Genomic DNA, 18,761 nt, shown 5'->3' with positions numbered 1-18,761 from the left:
GACACAATGGGCCAAATGACCCCCTTCTATACTGGAGAATTCTGTGATTTTGTGACTAAGAAACAACCAAAATGTTATGAGAACCCAACAAGTTCACTAATATCTAAGATAAAATGTGAGGCTGGATGAACACAGCAGGCCAAGCAGCATCTCAGGAGCACAAAAGCTGACGTTTCGGGCCTAGACCCTTCATCAGAGAGGGGGATGGGAAGAGGGAACTGGAATAAATAGGGAGAGAGGGGGAGGCGGACCGAAGATGGAGAGTAAAGAAGATAGGTGGAGAGAGTATAGGTGGGGAGGTAGGGAGGGGATAGGTCAGTCCAGGGAAGACGGACAGGTCAAGGAGGTGGGATGAGGTTAGTAGGTAGATGGGGGTGCGGCTTGGGGTGGGAGGAAGGGATGGGTGAGAGGAAGAACCGGTTAGGGAGGCAGAGACAGGTTGGACTGGTTTTGGGATGCAGTGGGTGGGGGGGAAGACCTGGGCTGGTTGTGTGGTGCAGTGGGGGGAGGAGACGAGCTGGGCTGGTTTAGGGATGCAGTAGGGGAAGGGGAGATTTTGAAACTGGTGAAGTCCATATTGATACCATTAGGCTGCAGGGTTCCCAGGCGGAATATGAGTTGCTGTTCCTGCAACCTTCGGGTGGCATCATTGTGGCAGTGCAGGAGGCCCATAATGGACATGTCATCTAGAGAATGGGAGGGGGAGTGGAAATGGTTTGCGACTAGGAGGTGCAGTTGTTTGTTGCGAACTGAGCGGAGGTGTTCTGCAAAGCGGTCTCCAAGCCTCCGCTTGGTTTCCCCAATGTAGAGGAAGCCACACCGGGTACAGTGGATGCAGTATACCACATTGGCAGATGTGCAGGTGAACCTCTGCTTAATGTGGAATGTCATCTTGGGGCCTGGGATAGGGGTGAGGGAGGAGGTGTGGGGGCAAGTGTAGCATTTCCTGCGGTTGCAGGGGAAGGTGCCGGGTGTGGTGGGGTTGGAGGGCAGTGTGGAGCGAACAAGGGAGTCACGGAGAGAGTGGCCTCTCCGGAAAGCAGACAGGGGTGGGGATGGAAAAATGTCTTGGGTGGTGGGGTCGGATTGTAAATGGCGAAAGTGTCGGAGGATGATGCGTTGTATCCGGAGGTTGGTGGGGTGGTGTGTGAGAACGAGGGGGATCCTCTTAGGGCGGTTGTGGAGGGGGCGGGGTGTGAGGGATGTGTAGCGGGAAATACGGGAGACGCGGTCAAGGGCGTTCTCGATCGCTGTGGGGGGAAAGTTGCGGTCCTTGAAGAACTTGGACATCTGGGATGTGCGGGAGTGGAACGTCTTATCGTGGGAGCAGATGCGGCGGAGGCGGAGGAACTAATATCTGCTGTTTTTACCTAATCTATGCCTCCAGACTCACAGAAATACGGTTCATTCTTGAACAATTTTCTGAAGTGACCCAGCAGGTTGTGATACCATAAGATGTTTGCTTTCATGGGAATGAAATAAATGTGTGTTGCAATTTGCTTTTGTCTGTAAAATTTTTCTCAATCAGCCAACATTTCTCAGATTACATAAATACAGCCTCGAGTTGCAAACATTAGTCCACAGTTATCTTCATTGCATGAAGTAAGCTCTCTCTCAATATTTCAGTGCTGCAATAGCGAGAGTGTCCCAGGGTCCTAGTACAAGTACAGGCACATGGATATGTGGAATCTGGTTCTTGACTTCTGGCGTTAATAATCTGAATTCTGAGATTATCAATCCCTCCCACTGGAATTCTGTAACTTCCTGTCAGAAGGCAAAGGAGCACACATGAAACAAGAAAACTAATTCAGCAGGGGGATGGGCACCAAAATTGTAGTTCGACTATAGAAAAGGTTGAGAGTAGGTTGGTCCAAACTAAAGTTTCAGGGAAGCAAGATGGCACCAGCAAGCAAGAAGTTGGATTGAAGTGTGTCTACTTCAATGCCAGGAGCGTCCGGAATAAGGTGGGTGAACTTGCAGCATGGGTTAGTACCTGGGACTTCGATGTTGTGGCCATTTCGGAGACATGGATAGAGCAGGGACAGGAATGGTTGTTGCAGGTTCCGGGATTTAGATGTTTCAGTAAGAACAGAGAACATGGTAAAAGGGGCGGAGGTGTGGCATTGTTGGTCAAGGACAGTATTACAGTTGCAGAAAGGATGTTTGGGGACTCGTCAACTGAGGTAGTATGGGCTGAGGTTAGAAACAGGAAAGGAGAGGTCACCCTGTTGTGAGTTTTCTATAGGCCTCCAAATAGTTCCAGAGATGTAGAAGAAAGGATAGCAAAGATGATTCTCGATAGGAGTGAGAGAGACAGGGTAGTTGTCATGGGGGCTTCAACTTTCCAAATATTGACTGGGAACACGATAGTTCGAGTACTATAGATGGGTTAGTTTTTGCCCAGCGTGTGCAGGAGTATGACACAGTATGTAGATAGGCCAACAAGGGGCGAAGCCACATTAGATTTGGTACTGGGTAATGAGCTCGGCCAGGTGTTAGATTTGGAAGTAGGTGAGCACTTTGGTGGTAGCGATCACAATTCTGTTATGTTTACTTTAGTGATGGAAAGGGATAGGTGTATACCACTGGGCAAGAGTTATAGCTGGGGGAAAGGCAATTACGATGAGATTAGGCAAGATTTAGGGAGCATAGAATGGGGAAGGAAACTGCAGGGGATGGGCACATTAGAAATGTGGAGCTTATTCAAGGATAAGCTCCTGTGTGTCCTAGATAAATATGTACCTGTCAGGCAGGGAGGAAGCTGTAGAGTGCGGGAGCTGTGGTTTACAAAGGAGGTGGAATCTCTGGTCAAGAGGAAGAAGAAGGCTTATGTTAGGATGAGATGTGAAGGCTCAGTTAGGGCACTTGAGGGCTACGAGGTAGCCAGGAAAGACCTAAAGAGAGAGCTCAGAAGAGCCAGGAGGAGACATGAGAAGTTGTTGGCGGATAGGATTAGGGTAAACCCTAAGGCTTTCTATAGGTATTTAAGGAATAAAAGAATGACGAAAGTAAGATTAGGCCCAATCAAGGATAGTAATGGTAAGTTGTGTGTGGAGTCAGATGAGATAGGGGAAGTGCTAAATGAATATTTTTCAACAGTATTCACTCTAGAAAACAATAATGTTGTTGAGAATACTGAGATACAGGCTAGTGGACTAGGTAAGATTGAGGTTCACAAGAAAGAGGTATTAGAAATCCTTCAGAAGGTGAGGATAGATAAGTCCCCTGGGCTGGATGGGATTTATCCTCAGATCCTCTGGGAAGCCAGGGAGGAGATTGCCGAGCCTTTGGCATTGATCTTTAACTCGTCATTGTCTACAGGAATGGTGCCAGATGACTGGAGGATAGCAAATGTGGTTCCCCTGTTCAAGAAGGGGAGTAGAGTCAACCCTGGTAATTATAGACCAGTGAGCCTTACCTCAGTTGTTGGTAAAGTGTTGGAAAAAGTTATAAGGGATAGGATTTATAATCATCTAGAAAAGGATAAATTGATTAGGGATAGTCAGCACGGCTTTGTGAAGGGAAGGTTGTGCCTCACAAACCTTATTGAGTTCTTTGAGAAGGTGACCAAACAGGTAGATGAGAGTAAACCGGTTGATGTGGTGGAGATGGATTTCAGCAAGGTGTTCGATAAGGTTCCCCACAATAGGCTATTGTACAAAATGCGGAGGAATGGAATTGTGGGAGATATAGCAGTTTGGATCGGAAATTGGCCTGCTGAAAGAAGACAGAGGGTGGTAGTTGATGGGAAATGTTCATCCTGGAGACCAGTTACTAGTGGTTTACCGCAAGTGTCGGTGTTAGGTCCACTGCTGTTTGTCATTTTTATAAATGACCTGGATGAAGGCGTAGAAGGATGTGTTAGTAAATTTGCAGATGACACTAAGGTCAGTGGAGTTGTGGATAGTGACGAAGGACGCTGTAGGTTGCAGAGAGACATAGTTAAGCTGCAGAGCTGGGCTGAGAGGTGGCAAATGGAGTTTAATGCAGACAAGTGTGAGGTGATGCACTTTGGTAGGAGTAACCGGAAGGCAAAGTACAGGGCTAATGGTAAGATTCTTAGCAGTGTAGATGAGCAGAGAGATCTTGGTGTCCATGTACACAGATCCTTGAAAGTTGCCACCCAGGTTGACAGGGCTGTTAAGAAGGCATACAGTGTTTTAGCTTTTATTAATAGAGGGATCGAGTTCTGGAACCAAGAGGTTATGGTGAAGCTGTACAAAACCCGGCCACACTTGGAGTATTGTGTACAGTTCTGGTCACCGCATTATAAGAAGGATGTGGAAGCTTTGGAAAGGGTGCAGAGGAGATTTACTAGGATGTTGCCTGGTATGGAGGGAAGGTCTTACAAGGAAAGGCTGAGGGACTTGAGGCTGTTTTCGTTAGAGAGAAGTAGGTTGAGAGGTGACTTAATTGAAACATATAAAATAATCAGAGGGTTAAATAGGGTGGATAGGGAGAGCCTTTTTCCTAGGATGGTGACGGCGAGCATGAGTGGGCATAGCTTTAAATTGAGGGGTGAAAGATATAGGACAGATGTCAGAGGTAGTTTCTTTACTCAGAGAGTAGTAAGGGAATGGAACGCTTTGCCTGCAATGGTAGTAGATTCGCCAACTTTAGGTACATTTAAGTCGTCATTGGACAAGCATATGGACGTACATGGAATAGTGTAGGTTAGATGGGCTTGAGATCGGTATGACAGATCGGCACAACATCGAGGGCCGAAGGGCCTGTACTGTGCTGTAATGTTCTATGTTCTAAGAAGACCTTTTTTTTGAAACAATATTCTCCACTGATTGCCAAATCTGTATTTGCTACTTGTCTGGATAGCTGGACCCCTGCACAGCCCCACGTCAGCAGATTGTATCAAGTATGCCTCTTTAAAAATCTGCTATAATCTTCAGAGGCCAAAACCCCACGTCTGCCTGGTGACCTGAAACCTTTGAGTTTTGTGGCTCTAGTACTCGCTCCTGGCATTGTCTGCTGGTCTAAATACATATCAACTCACATTTTAATCTGAGGAGGCAGAAACATATAAATTAGGGAGTTTCTGCCCTTTGATCTCCTGCACCTTTGATCTTGTTTGCTGCAAAGTCATTACACCCAAGCAAGTTCAAGGTCCAGATGTTTAACTTGACCAGTCCAGTTGGTTGTATATTGCTATTTTTAAAGTTGAATTTGAGCCCCAAAGTACCAGCAAGTATGTCAGAATATATCAATTAAAAACAGATGGAATTTCCTTATTCACCAACACCTTCCACCCCAACCTTAAATTCACCTGGGCCATCTCTAACACCTTTCATTCTTTTATTTCGTAGGATCCACAACCTGAACTCAATTCCACTCAGCTTTATTGGACCGTAAGTGCAGTGAACTTACTGGTGCCTTGCCACCTAAAACGGGATTCCTCCACCTCCCAAATCCCCAGGACTTTCCCAAAGTGTACCCGCCACCATTGGCCATGAGAACCCACAGATTACGTCACATCCGGCACTGCCGGGAACACCACTTCCGGAACAGCGAACGCCATCGCTGCTGAAGCCACCGCCCCCATTTCCGAAACCAACACCACAGACACTAGCGTCACCGCTGCTGCTGCTGCCTACCCCACTCCACCGATCACGGATGCGGTCGCATCTCCGCCCACCGCCAACGCAACTCCGCCTACTGCTGACGATGACGCAACTCCACCCACCGCTGACACGGTATGAATGGTATGACCTAATCTTGTTCCTGTGTTATTACAGTCTACTTTTACCTTTGAAAAACAAATCCTTCCAGTCATAGAAAGACAATGTTCTTTCTGCTCTACATGAAACGCATCTGTTTCCAGTTGATACTTGAACTTTTTCCATCATGTTAGGTCCATTACCGCAACGTCATTCACCCTTGTTACCCTTTGGAGATATCTAGAAATCTATTGAGCTCAGTCTTGAATATAGAAGGGAAGTGAGCCTCCATAGCCCTCCTGACCAGAGAATTCCAAAGGTTTGTCGCCCTCTATGTGAAGAAACTCCTCCTTATCCTAGTCCTAAATGACCGGCCATTTATCCTGAGACTGGGTTTCCCAGATTGTACAATGCAGGAACAAGATTAGGTCATACCTTTGAAAAACAAATCGTTCCAGTTATGGAAAGACAATGTTCTATTTGCTCTATTTGCTTCCAAGAGATCCAGTTCTATTTGTTACTGATTGTGTGAGTGAAACCAATTTCTCATTGAGATTAACAAAAGCCTAAATGTCGATGTTACCTGAAGATACAATTCCATTTTCCATTTCTCAGCCCATGCACTCAAACTCATGTGTAATGATGGGAGGTGGTGTGCTGGTCTAGCCTAATGTCCCTGCACAAATCATTGAAGAATGGCAAGCTGAAAAAGTAGTTAAGAAAAATATGGGACCGCGGGCTTTAGAAACAACAGCATTAGTGAGAGAAATAAGAAAGTTGTGATCAAACTGGTTTGGCGTTGACTAGATTATTGTGTCCAATTCTGGGCATTACTTTAGAGAGAACATGACAGCATTTGACACGATGCTGTGGCTTTAAGAGGGTATTTTGTGCTGTTTTGTTTCGAAGAGAAGTTGCAAGGCAGAGGTGAAAGCAGTCTACCAAAACTACTACAGTAAACAGATTGAGAGGCCTTGGGGTTTTCTAAAAGTTGGCATAATTGAATCAGCTTGTGGCCAGCTCTCCCAGACTGGAGTTTCTAGTTTTTTTCTTAGTTTTAGGTGTTGCTTTCAGCAGTTGCTATTGTGAGCTTGAAGAAGGAGAAGCTATTTTTCCCTCCCTTGATTACAGCCAAAAGCTGGGGTTCTTTTTCTAGGCTGCTAGATTGTACTCGAGACAAAATCAGTTTTTCTGAATTTGCCTTTTTGCCAAGGGTGTGTTTATGGGATGTTGCTATATTGGATCAGTTAATTAGTAATAGTTACAGTATCTCTTATTCTGTTGTTTCCAACAGTTATTTTAAGTTCTTTTTTCTTTCGTTGTATTTTAACTATTGCATTTAAATAAATTGTGTTTTTGTTAAAGTTGAGTAGTTTGACCAGTCACATTGCCTCTGGAACATAGCACTTTATATTTGCCTTTAAAATAAGCAAAAGTTACGGTCCAGGCTATGTTCTTAAAATATGTTGAATGGCTCTGGTCTTGTCCATAACACTTTGGAGAGAGTGCAGAAAAGGTTCTCAAGAATGATTCCAGAGTAACTTTAATTATATTTAAAGATTGGCAAACCTGGATTCTTCTCCTCACAGGAGAAGTTTAAGAAAATATATATGTTCAAAATAATGGAGAGTCTGGCTATGGTAGATGAGGAGAAGCTGCTCCCATTGGCAGAAGGATCCAGAAGCAGAGGATACGACTGAGGGTGACTGGCAAAATGATGTCAGCAATGTGAGCAAAAACCCTTGATATACAGCAAGTGGGTGGGATGGCCAGTCATTATCTTATTAAATGGCAGAAGGTGTTCAAGGAGCCAAATGGCCTACTTCTGCTCCTAACCTGCATGTAGAAATGACCTGATTGAATGTTAAAACTGGCTTGAAGGCTCAAATGGCTTTCTCTTGTTTTTGGTAGCTCTGAGGATTTTCCCTTATAATCTTTGACACCAGTAGGACCGTGAGGCGGAAGAAAAAAGAACAATATAGCGTATGAAGATTTTTTGTCCCTCATGCTGGAGTATACTTTCAAAAAGGAATGTTCAAAAGCTGTTATGTATTATGGACTGCATTCACTTTGTGTCGGAAGCATACAGTGATACTTTGATGGTTATATAATCAGCACTGGGTTGAGAAAGGTGCAAGTAATTGTAAGGAGCCAGGCAACAGACTGATCTGCTTGTGTAATATGAGATTGGCGATGAAAAGAAATTGTATCCATAAAATCAACAACAGACTGAAGCTGCAATCATGTGGAAGGACAGCAATGACTGAGACACCAACGACCTCTTGTCCATTTCCAACACAAGCAACGATGAAAACTCTTAGCACTCAATAACTTAGCTCTGATGCAATACAGAATAAAAGTCAACAAAGCATTTATTTTAATTATAATTCTTGCAATAAATTTATGAATAGCTGTTTACACACGAAAAGAATTACATTCCACAATGCATTAATAACAACAATGTATTGTTCCAGATTCTTCAAGTAACTTTGGTAAAAATGTGGTTCAAATGAACAATTAACAGCATGCAGAATAAAGTTACAGAATGAGAGTATCATTGGTAACGAGTTTCACACCAGATAACTGAGACATTACATTCTGGGAGAAAAAAAGTGGTCAGGAATTAATATATTAAAAATTAAGAATCACAAATTTGTACAGTACTGTCACATTATAAAAGTAGCATATTAACGAGCTAAAGACAGTGCAAAAAATGTGACCCTACATTCAATGGTAAAGGTTAAACAGGCTGTGACTCTTTTTCTTGAAAAATGGTGCCCGGTGGCTGCCTTTTTGATGTTGAAAGGCTTTGCTGAAGTACAGATTGTTTCCATTTGTGGAAAAATTGCTAAAGTCCATCAATGTAAAATTGTCATCAAGAAATCGAATGGAACTCAGAAGAAGCTTCTTCACCCAGATAGTGGTGAGAATTTGGAACTCTCTGCCAAAGGTGATGGGCTCCTGTCCTAATGGCAGGCACTATGGGTGCACCTACATAAAATGGAATGTGGGGGTTCAAGAAACAGCTGACTGTCACCTTCTCCAGGAAAACTAGAGATCAGCAATATGTGTTGGCCTTGACAAGCAACACTCGAATTCCATAAACTAATTATTTACAAACCTGAGATAAATAATATGGATGGTAATTAATTGATGGTCATAGTGCTGGTGTTGTTAAATACATGAAACAGACAGCCTCAAATAATTATGCTGATTAGAGTTACATGAAGAATAATTGGATGGCAGCTCATTTTGAGTGCAGATGTTGGTCTGGGGAGGATACAATAAAAGGCCAATTTCTTTGGTGTTCATTCAATGTTATTTTATCTGACATGACGTTGTACTGGTTCTGTTTGCTACAATTTGTAATAACTGCAGCACCCACCCTTGAATTTCTCCAAATAGATTATATATTTGCTCCACTTATTGTGTTATCACATCCATTTTTGTTAATGAAGATTAATGTAAACATTGGTCATACCACTAGCAGTCACAAAACCTTCCTCAACATGTATGTAATATGTACCCCCTCCCCGGCCTTCGTACCAGTTCTGTTGTATTGGTGTCATTCCTACGGCTAGGTACAGCACATGACTGAATATAGGGTACAAAAACTTAGTGATTGCATGAACGGTCCAGTTATCCAAAGGCTTGCATTTGACAGACATAACTTCAAATCTCACCACAGAAGCTAGAATTCTAAATTCAATGAAATACATATAAAATAAAAAGTGAAACGAGTGGACTATGACTGTGATTCAGAAATAGCTGCTGCCTTTGTGGGGTCTCAACTATATGTGGCTATAGACTTAAGGAAATGTCTCTTAAGCTGCCCTTTCAAATAGTTGATGAAGTGACTTTGTTGTCTCACCACTACCCTCTCGAGGGATATTAGGATTAGGAAATAAATGTTGGTCTTGCCACTACATGTCATATATTGTTCGTTTGAGTAGAGGAGATTTAAAGTACAGCAACACCATATGAGTACTAGATGCTTTAGATGTGTGTAATGAAACAAATGCAATTTATTGTATTGAGTCAGATTTCTTTAGTAAACCGCCAACATCACTCAGATTAATGAAACCAAAGCCCTGGCTGCAAATATTAGGGTGGTTGTGCATTGAATTCTTCACTGAATTCAATTGCATGAAGTAATTTTTCACTCAATATTTTGATGCTGCTATAGTTGGGGAGGTCCAAGGTCATGCTACAGGTGTAGGCACGAGGATACGAGGAATCTGGTTCATTGGTCCGGCTTTTCAAAATCGTAATACAGTAATTCCGAATCCCTCCTGCTGGGATTCTGTCAGTTCCTGACAGAAAAGCTAAGGATGAGAGGAAAGTGATTAGTGAAATTAAAGTCTAATTCAGACTATACAGATATATTTTATTCATAAAGGGCAAAAGAATGTTTGGGATCTCAGATCTGTCTTTGCGATTGCCTCTGAAAAATAGCAACTCATACCCTGTGGTATCACATTTGCCATATCCTCAGTGGCTTCAGCCTCCTCTCTCTCTGGGCTCTCCACCTTAGGATCCATAAGTGCTCTTTGGAGATGTTCCTTCCTGATTCTGCATTTAGTCTCAACAGATGCTAGCTTTCAATTAAGGTTGAGTTTCATGGAATCCTCACAGTGTGGGAACAGGTCCTTCAGCCCAACAAGTCCACACTGACTCTCAGAGCATCCCACTCAGACATATCCCACATAACTCACCTATTGCTCACATCCCTGAACACTACGGGCAATTTTAGCATGGCCAATCCACCCGGCTTGCACAACTTTGGACTGTGTGAGGAAACCAGAGCACCCAGAGGAAACCCACGCAGACATGGGGAAAATGTGCAAACTCCACACAGACAGTTGCCCAAGAGTGGAATCAAACATGGATCCCTGGAGCTGTGAGGCAGCAGTGCTAACCACTGAGCGACCGAGCTGCCAATGTAGGGATTTTTCACCCTCAGCCCCGGTTCTTTTACCATGCTTTTTGTGGCTGAAGTAACTACAGAAAAGCCAGTAGCATCAGTGCCGAATGTCCAGCTTAGGTGGCCCATTTTCTGGCAGAGTTGGTTAGCACAGTTGGCTGAATGGATGGTTTATAATGCAGAGTTACGCTAATTGCATGGGTTCAATTCCTGCATTGGCTGAAGTTACCATGAAACACTCTCCTTTTCAACCCCTTCTCTTGCCTGCTGGGGTGGCAACCCTTAGGTTAAACCACAACCTATCACCTCTCTCTAATGATAGATTTGGGACTTGTTACAGTTGTCTTTAAAATGGAATGTGAACTTTAAAACCACCAGCAAAAATGCCCAAATGTCATTTCACATATTTAGTCACGAAATCAGCAGCCTTGATATTATTCCCTCTGAGGCACAAACGTCTATATAATTATGCATTAACCAATCATGAGTAATTGTATCAAAGATTTTCTAGACATAAATAAGCAATAAAATCAATATAGTCTTGGAAATGAGGGACTTCAATGATGTGAACAATGTTGGAGGCTGGGATTGTCCTCCTTGGGCCACATCGGGTACAGAAAAATTTATGAGGTGTTGGAAACTTCTGGAGTGATTGATAGAAAAGATAAGGAGAAATTGGCTCCCCTGGTAAGAGATCCTGTAACTAGAGGACATAGACTCAAAATCATTGGTGAAATATCCGGAGGGGAGATGAGAATTTCCTTTGTGCGATGAATTGTTCTGATCTCGCAGTCATAGGCTGAATGGATGGTAGAAGAACACTCAAAGGTAATATTAAAAAAAGAGCAAGGTGAAATACTTGAGAAAAGGAATAGAATGCAGGCCTAGGAAAGAGTAGGAGAGTGGGACTAATTGATGAATTTTACTCTGAACTCACACAGTGAGGCTACATTCAAAGCAGCTGTGTTCTTAATGAATGGTGGCATAGGCTTGAGGGACTGAATGGACTACCTCTCGTTCTACTCCTAAATCTGTAAATATAAAATATTGTTTGGTAGGCACTGTATTCCCCCGAGTTTAGATTAAGCCATAAGCATGCTTGGATGGGCTGAATGTCCTCCTTTAGTGACATATAGTAGGATCCTTTAAGGTATCTTAAGATCCATCCACCTTGGATGGCTACATTAATAAATTCTTTATTAGAATCATAGAATCCCTACATTGTGGATACAGGCCCTTAGGCCCAACAATTTCACAATGACACTCCTAACGCTCAAAGCCTACTTACCAAGAAACCGCTTTTTCTTCTCTTCTGGTAAGCTTGCAAAGACTTTCCAAAAATTCCTAACTGCGCTGTCAGTTTGTTGGTAATCACAGTATTTTGCATTCTGTAAATATAAAATATTGTTTGGTAGGCACTGTATTCCCCCGAGTTTAGATTAAGCCATAAGACCAGAAGATGTAGCAGCAAACATAGGTCACTCATTACATCGAGTCTACTTCAATGAGATCATGGCTGATCTGAGTTGAGGAGTGATATAATTGAGGTATTTCAAAAGATGCATGATCTCAAGTCCATTCCCATTTTTCCTATATGTCTTTTTGAAACCCTTTGATCAGGCCTCTGTCCCTGCAACAGAGCCCAAGTGGCTATTACCAAAGAGATGAATGACACTCTTTGTAATGTAATCATTAAGTTTTGGCAATTGGAGGGCACTGATTTGATGATGACTTGAGCAGATGTAAAGAGATTCGTACTGACACTCGGACTCATCAGTGACGAGGGTGTACCTGTAATGGTTCAATCTGCGAGTATGCCAAGTAAAAATTCACTCCAGTTTCCTCCTTCATATAATGGCACTTTCTTGGAAAGAAACGATGGCTCAGTAGTTAGCACTGCTGCCTCACAGCGCCAGGAACCTAGGTTCGATTCTGCCCTCAGGTGGCTATGTGGAGTTTGCACATTCTCCCTGTGTCTGCATGGTTTTCCTCCTGGTGCTCTGGTTTCCTCTGACAGTCTACAGATGTGCAGGCTAGATGGATTGGCTGTGCTAAATTGCCCATAGTGTTCAGGGATGTGTACATTCGGTAGGTTAGAGGGAGATGGGTCTAGGTGGGAAGCTCTGAGTGTGAGCATGGACGTATTGGGCCGAAGGGCCTGTTTCCACACTGTAGAGATTCTATGACTATTTCAGCAACAAAGGTAAACTTTCCCACCTTGCCCTTCTCAATTAGTCCACAGCTTTTGACACAGTTAATCTCCTCCAAAGCCTCTCCACTGTTGCCCAGGTGGATGGGATTGCTGTTATGTGGTTCCATACTTATTCATCCAATTAAAGGCAGAGAATCACATGTAATTGTTTCTCTTCCTATCCCAGCACCATTATTGCTGGCACCCAGGAATCAGATTGACAAATCTTTGTTTCACTTCCTCCACAGCCAGAACATCCATCCTCAGTAGGAAGACCAGAACTGCACACAATATTCCAGGTGTGGTCTCACCAGTACAATTAGTACTGTGTCCCTACTTTCTCCACTATACCCTTTGATCCCTTTAGCCCTAAAATCTATATCTAACTTCTTATTGAACATATTCAATGTTTCAGCCTCAAATGCTTTTTGTGGCAGAGACTTCACAGAGGCTCACCACTCTCTGGGTGAAGACAGTTCTCCTCGTCTCAATACTAAATGGCTTACCCCACATCCTTAAACTGTGACCCCTGGTTCTGGCCTTGCTGATGTGGTTTGAAATTTTTAGGATCATGGTATCCCCAAGCCTCTTTTGGACAAATGTGCTATGACACTGCATTCATTCTTGTATAGACAATCATTGTCAAGGACACTGAAAAGTAAATGTGCATCTTAACGCCATACCTGTTCCAGCAACTCCCACTCGTATTTGGTGTTCCCCTGGATAACGTCTCTTAGTTCTTCAGGTAGGAATGTGTCCACAATTGGCAGTGAATGTACGCTCCAGAAACCTCCAGAAAAGGCTTCAAATTGTTTCTTCACTGATATGTTTAGCTTATAATCCACCACAGCATCAACATACTGTTTTCTATTTAAACAAAAATTAATGAGATAATGCATAATGTAGACATGACACCTCCGTTTGATCACCTTAATCATCTTACCACAAGCAAACACAAATTATTTCATCTGTATGTGAAATCTTTTGCTTTAGAAGTTCATATTCTACCCTGTCTATCACATTGGCTTAATTTCCTGGGAAATAGGAATGGACTGCATGGGAGCACGTTGAGCCTGTTGTGATGAAAGATGTATAATTTAGACTTATTAATATCATTTTCAGAAAGTGAATTTGACCACATAGGCAGGTGAATGTGATTTATTTCTATGAAGATATCTTCAAATGAAAGCAAGGTCAGAGTCCTTGTGAATCAGTGACTTTATTCCAGCATTGCTCAGAAACCATATGGCTGTAGACCCCTCAGGTGTGTTATTGGAGAATTGTTTATATTTTAATGGTTTACAACAGGTGGGTAAATACTGAAGGCCATTAGCTGGTTTTAAGTTCAGAATAATCAATAATTGATTTTAGTTTAGAAAACACAGAGGTTGAACCTTTTTAAAACAGTTAGAATTGACAGGGGTCAGAAGAAAGTTTATTTTTCTCCTTAAAGAGTTTAGAAAATCTTATGGAAAACAGGCACTTTAGCAGAAAAAAGAACAGATGCTTTATATCAGAAACAAAAACGAAAATTGCCGGAAACGTTCTGTAGGTCTGGCAGCATCTGTGGAGAGAATCAGGGTTGACATTTCAAGTCCAGTGACCCTTCCTCAGAACTGTTCTGAGGAAAGGATACTGGATCTGAAACATTAACTCTGATTGTCTCCACAGATTCTGTCACACCAACTGTAGTAGAAAACATTAGTTTGTACAGTTTCCAAGTCAGATGAATTTGGTTAGAGATCTGCAGGTTACTAGAAGCTGAGCTCAATTTTACAAGTGTTTTTGTAGGAATACTCCACAGCTCATTGGAAAGAAACCAGGGAGAATAGATTCAGGAGAATTAACAAATTTGAACCAGCAAGATAATGTTCATTGTTGGAAAATAGGTTGAAAATGTTGTTTTGCTGTGTGCTACAATAGTTTTCTAAATTGTCTTCTATATCAAGAAAGCTTTCTTTGGTTTCTTCTTTAACATTATAAATTTCTGTTTTGTTTCTACAGCCTTATGCAACTATACTTCGGTGACTGACCAACATGTGCACTAAACTAAATAAAATAAAAACAGGCTAACTCCCGTCTGTTTAGTTGAGTTGAAAGAGGCTCAGGGTGTGTATGTGTTCCTTGTGTCTGCAAGGAACAGGGCCTGTGAATTAACATATGTGGCTCCCAGTTTCAATCACCACTCCCTTCTCATGCAATATAAATTCTATTTTCCTTTTACTTAGATATATCTTGTGGATTCTGCTGGTGAATGCAAGAAGGAAGGCATTGGTAAAATGTGTCTTTTCTCATTATATACCTCATCATTGTTATCTGTGGCGGATAGGGGGGTTGACTCTCCGCAAACAACAAAAAATGTAGATACTGTTCTTGTATAATTCTCCTATGGACCACAAAGGACCATGCAGTCAAATTGGATGAGGCAATGAGGAATAAAAACATGGGGACTGGGGCCAACCTTATGGATAGTGAGTCAGTAGATAATGAGAATGAAAGAGTCCTCAAATTCAAGTGGAACAAGGATTCACCAAAATTAACATTCCATTTGATTGCAACAAAAGCTGGCTGAAGAGACATTTGAGAGAAGAATCATATGATAGTCATGAGAGAGTCATCACAAAATGGTAAGTGTTTCTCAACAGGGAGACAGAGAGAGGCATTCAGGACAAAAATCTAGCTCTGGGGGGAGGGGGGGTGCGGGGTGGGAATGGGAGGGTGAGGGAAACACAAGAGAGTGTGGGAGTAGAGCAAGGGTTTATGCATGTTAACAAAGTGTGGGGCTGGATGAACACAGCAGGCCAAGCAGCATCTCAGGAGCACAAAAGCTGATGTTTCGGGCCTAGACCCTTCACCAGAGAGGTTTATGTACGTGCGGTTCCTGGAGTCAGCTGACTTTTGAAATGTCTGCTGCCCCCACAGAACTGGGACTTTGGAGTTCCCGGTGTCTGGAACCCGGAATATGGAAACTGCGTCAAGTAAAAGCTGGTTTGTTTTCAGTGAATTTCATTTGGAGGGTGGGCACACCCCTTTGGAGAGCTGTGTGCCCCTCTGAGTGTGGAGGTTGGAGGTCAGAGGGTATTTTTGGAAGGGTTGCAAAAGGGTATTTATTTAATTTCCTTTGGGAGTTAAGTGGAGGTTGTTACAACTAGTACAGTCTGGCAAGGATGTCTTTAACCAAATGGAATTGAGGAGTAGGTGATGGCTGTATATTAATTCAGGAATAACTGAATGAGATCTTGCCTGGGTGTACATTTTATATATCCCAATGCAACAAACAATAAGCGGGATTGAAGTTGCTTGAGTGTGAACTGGAATAAAACTCTGACTAAGAAAATGTATGGCTGGACATTTTCTATCCAACTTTTAATATTTGGAGCTTATCTGATATTCTTTGAGGGTGCAGGTCAGAGATCCTTTGGGAAGAGGAGTGTCATGTATCCTTTGCGACGGCTAAATATAATTGATGCATAAATTGGAACTGTTGACTTGCCAAGACCTGTCAACAAGTGGCTAAATGTCTCAAAATATGGGGTTACCATTGACCAGAAACTGAACTGGACCAGCCATATAAACACAATGGCTAAGGCCAGGTCAGAGACTAGAAATTCTGTTATAAGTAACTCACCCCTCTGACTCCTCGAAACCTGCCCATATCAATGTGTCTCCTGATTAATGCCCATGCTGGATAATAGGTGAGTAACCACAGAGAGGGAAGGGAAAAGGGTGCTGGTGGAGTTGGGATTGGAATATGAGTTGGGATTGAGTTGGTAGAGGGGATATGAGCATGATGATTGGGGATATGTGAGAGGTCATGGGAGAAATGGGTAGAGGATGGCATAGGAAGTAAGAGAGACCATAAGGGACAGGTGCATTGAGGTAGATCATGGGCCAGAGAATGGGTCATTAAGCATAAGCTGAAATGGGGAGAATGAAAATCTATAGAGAGTGGCTGCAGTGAGAGGTTGGCCTGGGAATGAGTGGCCAATGAAGGGTACATGCAGGGGCAGAGGGCCTGTTGTAGTTGTGAAGACAGGCACAGAGTATGTGACGGGCCTGGGAGATTGGGTGCAGGGGCATACGGCTATGAAAGATTTCTTGAGGTGGGGAGATAGGCATAAGGTTGAATAGGGAACATGAAAAGTGCTGGGATGGGTACATGGGCATGGGGTTTTATGGGCATGGATTGGTGCGGAAGCAAAGGGGTTTTGACAACCTATCCAGGGTGGGGAGATAGGCATAGAGTTGAATACAGACTATGAGAGACCACAGGGGATGAGTAGATAGGCACAGGGGGTATGAATGCCCATGGGGATGGGTGCAGGGGCATATGTTGGCATAGATGGGGCACGAAGAGTGAGGGGAGTAAGAACAGGAGGGATATTTTATGTTTAAATCTTAACTTTTAAACTTTGCTTACAGTGTCAGCTTCCCCAGGATGCCTTTCTGTGCAGCCTTCCCCCAGGAACTGAATAGCCTCTTAGGTTCTTTCACATCACCTTGACCCAACTCCCCATCCAGCCCACAACCTTGGATGAAAAATGTGAAGCATAAGTGACTGTTTCTAAGACGTGTTCCAACTCTGCACCCTACCAACCCAGGAACGGAAATTGAAACCTAAGTTTCAACCCCTTCACATCAGAAGTATATTGAAGTAAACCAGGTTTGAAACAGTATTAAAGTCTGATCTCACTCTTATCTTCACAAGTAACTTTGATCTGTACTTTAAATAGTTGCATCTATGTTTTGGCTAATAACTTTGCCTCTACGCACTTCAGAAACTTGCAGTATTAGTTGTGTAATAAGCCAACTTTTTATCTTGTTTAAAACACAAAACTGTGCTGCTGGTTATTGTAAGTTGAAACACTGAGAAACTAAGAGGGAAACACATGTGCTTATATAAATTTTGAGTTCATAGGCACTCGGAGGAAACACCTGATATATGGTCACGGTACAAATACAACTTTAGTCAAAGGCAAATTCGTTCAGTAATGACTGAGCAGTCAATATTAAATTGAGAACATTTACCTATTATGCTTTTGAAGAAGTATATTGCTACCATTAGGAATGAGTTCCTGCTGAATTATGTTGCCATCTGCTGTTTTTTTGTTGATCTGCAAAAATAAAACACAAACTTATGAAATGTACTTTATTTCCTCCAGGTTTGTCTACAATTCTCAACAACATCCTGCAATAAGTTCAAACTTCAGCACATTTAGCGTTTCATTTACACATTTCACGTTAATCCAATCAATTCACTTAGGCTCTTTAAACTGTGAATTTATTTTGCAGGTGGTTTTGTTTCTGGGCATGGGGAATGGGGTAGATCTGTTGCCCCATCTCCACTCTGGGCCAGGCCTCATTTCTGGATGCAGGACCTCTCCTGTCTCAGAGACATAGTCTTGACATCTGTCAGTTACTATACAAAAAGAGGTGTGGGCAAAATTAAAAAGAGCAGAAAAGCCCTGAGAGTAGTTTTACGTAATGTGGTGCAAAAGAACTGAGGCCTTTGGGAAGAATTAAAAGTAAATCAAGAGCTCAGTCCTCACCTACCACATTGTCCATAGTGTATTGTGTATGTTTCTGTATGTGTACTTTTGAGTATGTTTGTCTCAGAGTTTTGCAGAAATTAGGTACCAGGCTATTTTTAATGCAGGAGCTTTATTGCAAGAGTTTTACCCAAGGTTTTAAAATGTCTGCTCCATTCTTGAAGCTTTCAGCTTTTAGTACTTCCTCGCAGCTTGCTACAGTTTGTTTACTTTTCTGAGTCCACCATCAAGACAATAATCACTCAAGCACGGTGAGCGTAGAATAGGTAACAGACTCGCATAGTCAAAACATTAATTGATCACTACAGCTTCCCAAAAATGCAGCACAACAGCTGAAACCAATGTAACTTTTTGAAAATCAATGTGCTGTGCCTTATATGGATTAAATGAACCATGACACCATCTGAAGGAAGATAGGGGAGATTTTA

The 18,761-nt window shown here is 42.6% G+C and overlaps 1 protein-coding gene across 1 annotated transcript in view; it reads right to left on the bottom strand.

The window, feature by feature from the left end:
• Positions 1–8,138: 8,138 nt before the first annotated feature.
• LOC125454164 (probable E3 ubiquitin-protein ligase HERC3) overlaps positions 8,139–18,761 on the bottom strand; it is a 58,365-nt gene continuing 47,742 nt past the window's right edge. Inside the window, exons 21-24 of the mRNA XM_059651127.1 lie at positions 17,813–17,898; positions 13,468–13,651; positions 11,882–11,981; positions 8,139–9,994 (exon numbers count right to left, since the gene is read on the bottom strand). Of these exons, the coding sequence (XP_059507110.1) occupies positions 9,774–9,994; positions 11,882–11,981; positions 13,468–13,651; positions 17,813–17,898 (591 nt within the window). The 3' untranslated portion in view covers positions 8,139–9,773. The remainder of the gene's footprint in view (positions 9,995–11,881; positions 11,982–13,467; positions 13,652–17,812; positions 17,899–18,761) is intronic.

The sequence above is a fragment of the Stegostoma tigrinum genome, chromosome 1 (assembly GCF_030684315.1).
Source record: "Stegostoma tigrinum isolate sSteTig4 chromosome 1, sSteTig4.hap1, whole genome shotgun sequence".
In the NCBI taxonomy this organism is placed as follows: Eukaryota; Metazoa; Chordata; class Chondrichthyes; order Orectolobiformes; family Stegostomatidae; genus Stegostoma; species Stegostoma tigrinum.
The sequence above is the reverse complement of the archived record's forward strand: the minus strand, read 5'-3'. Positions and strand labels throughout refer to the sequence as shown.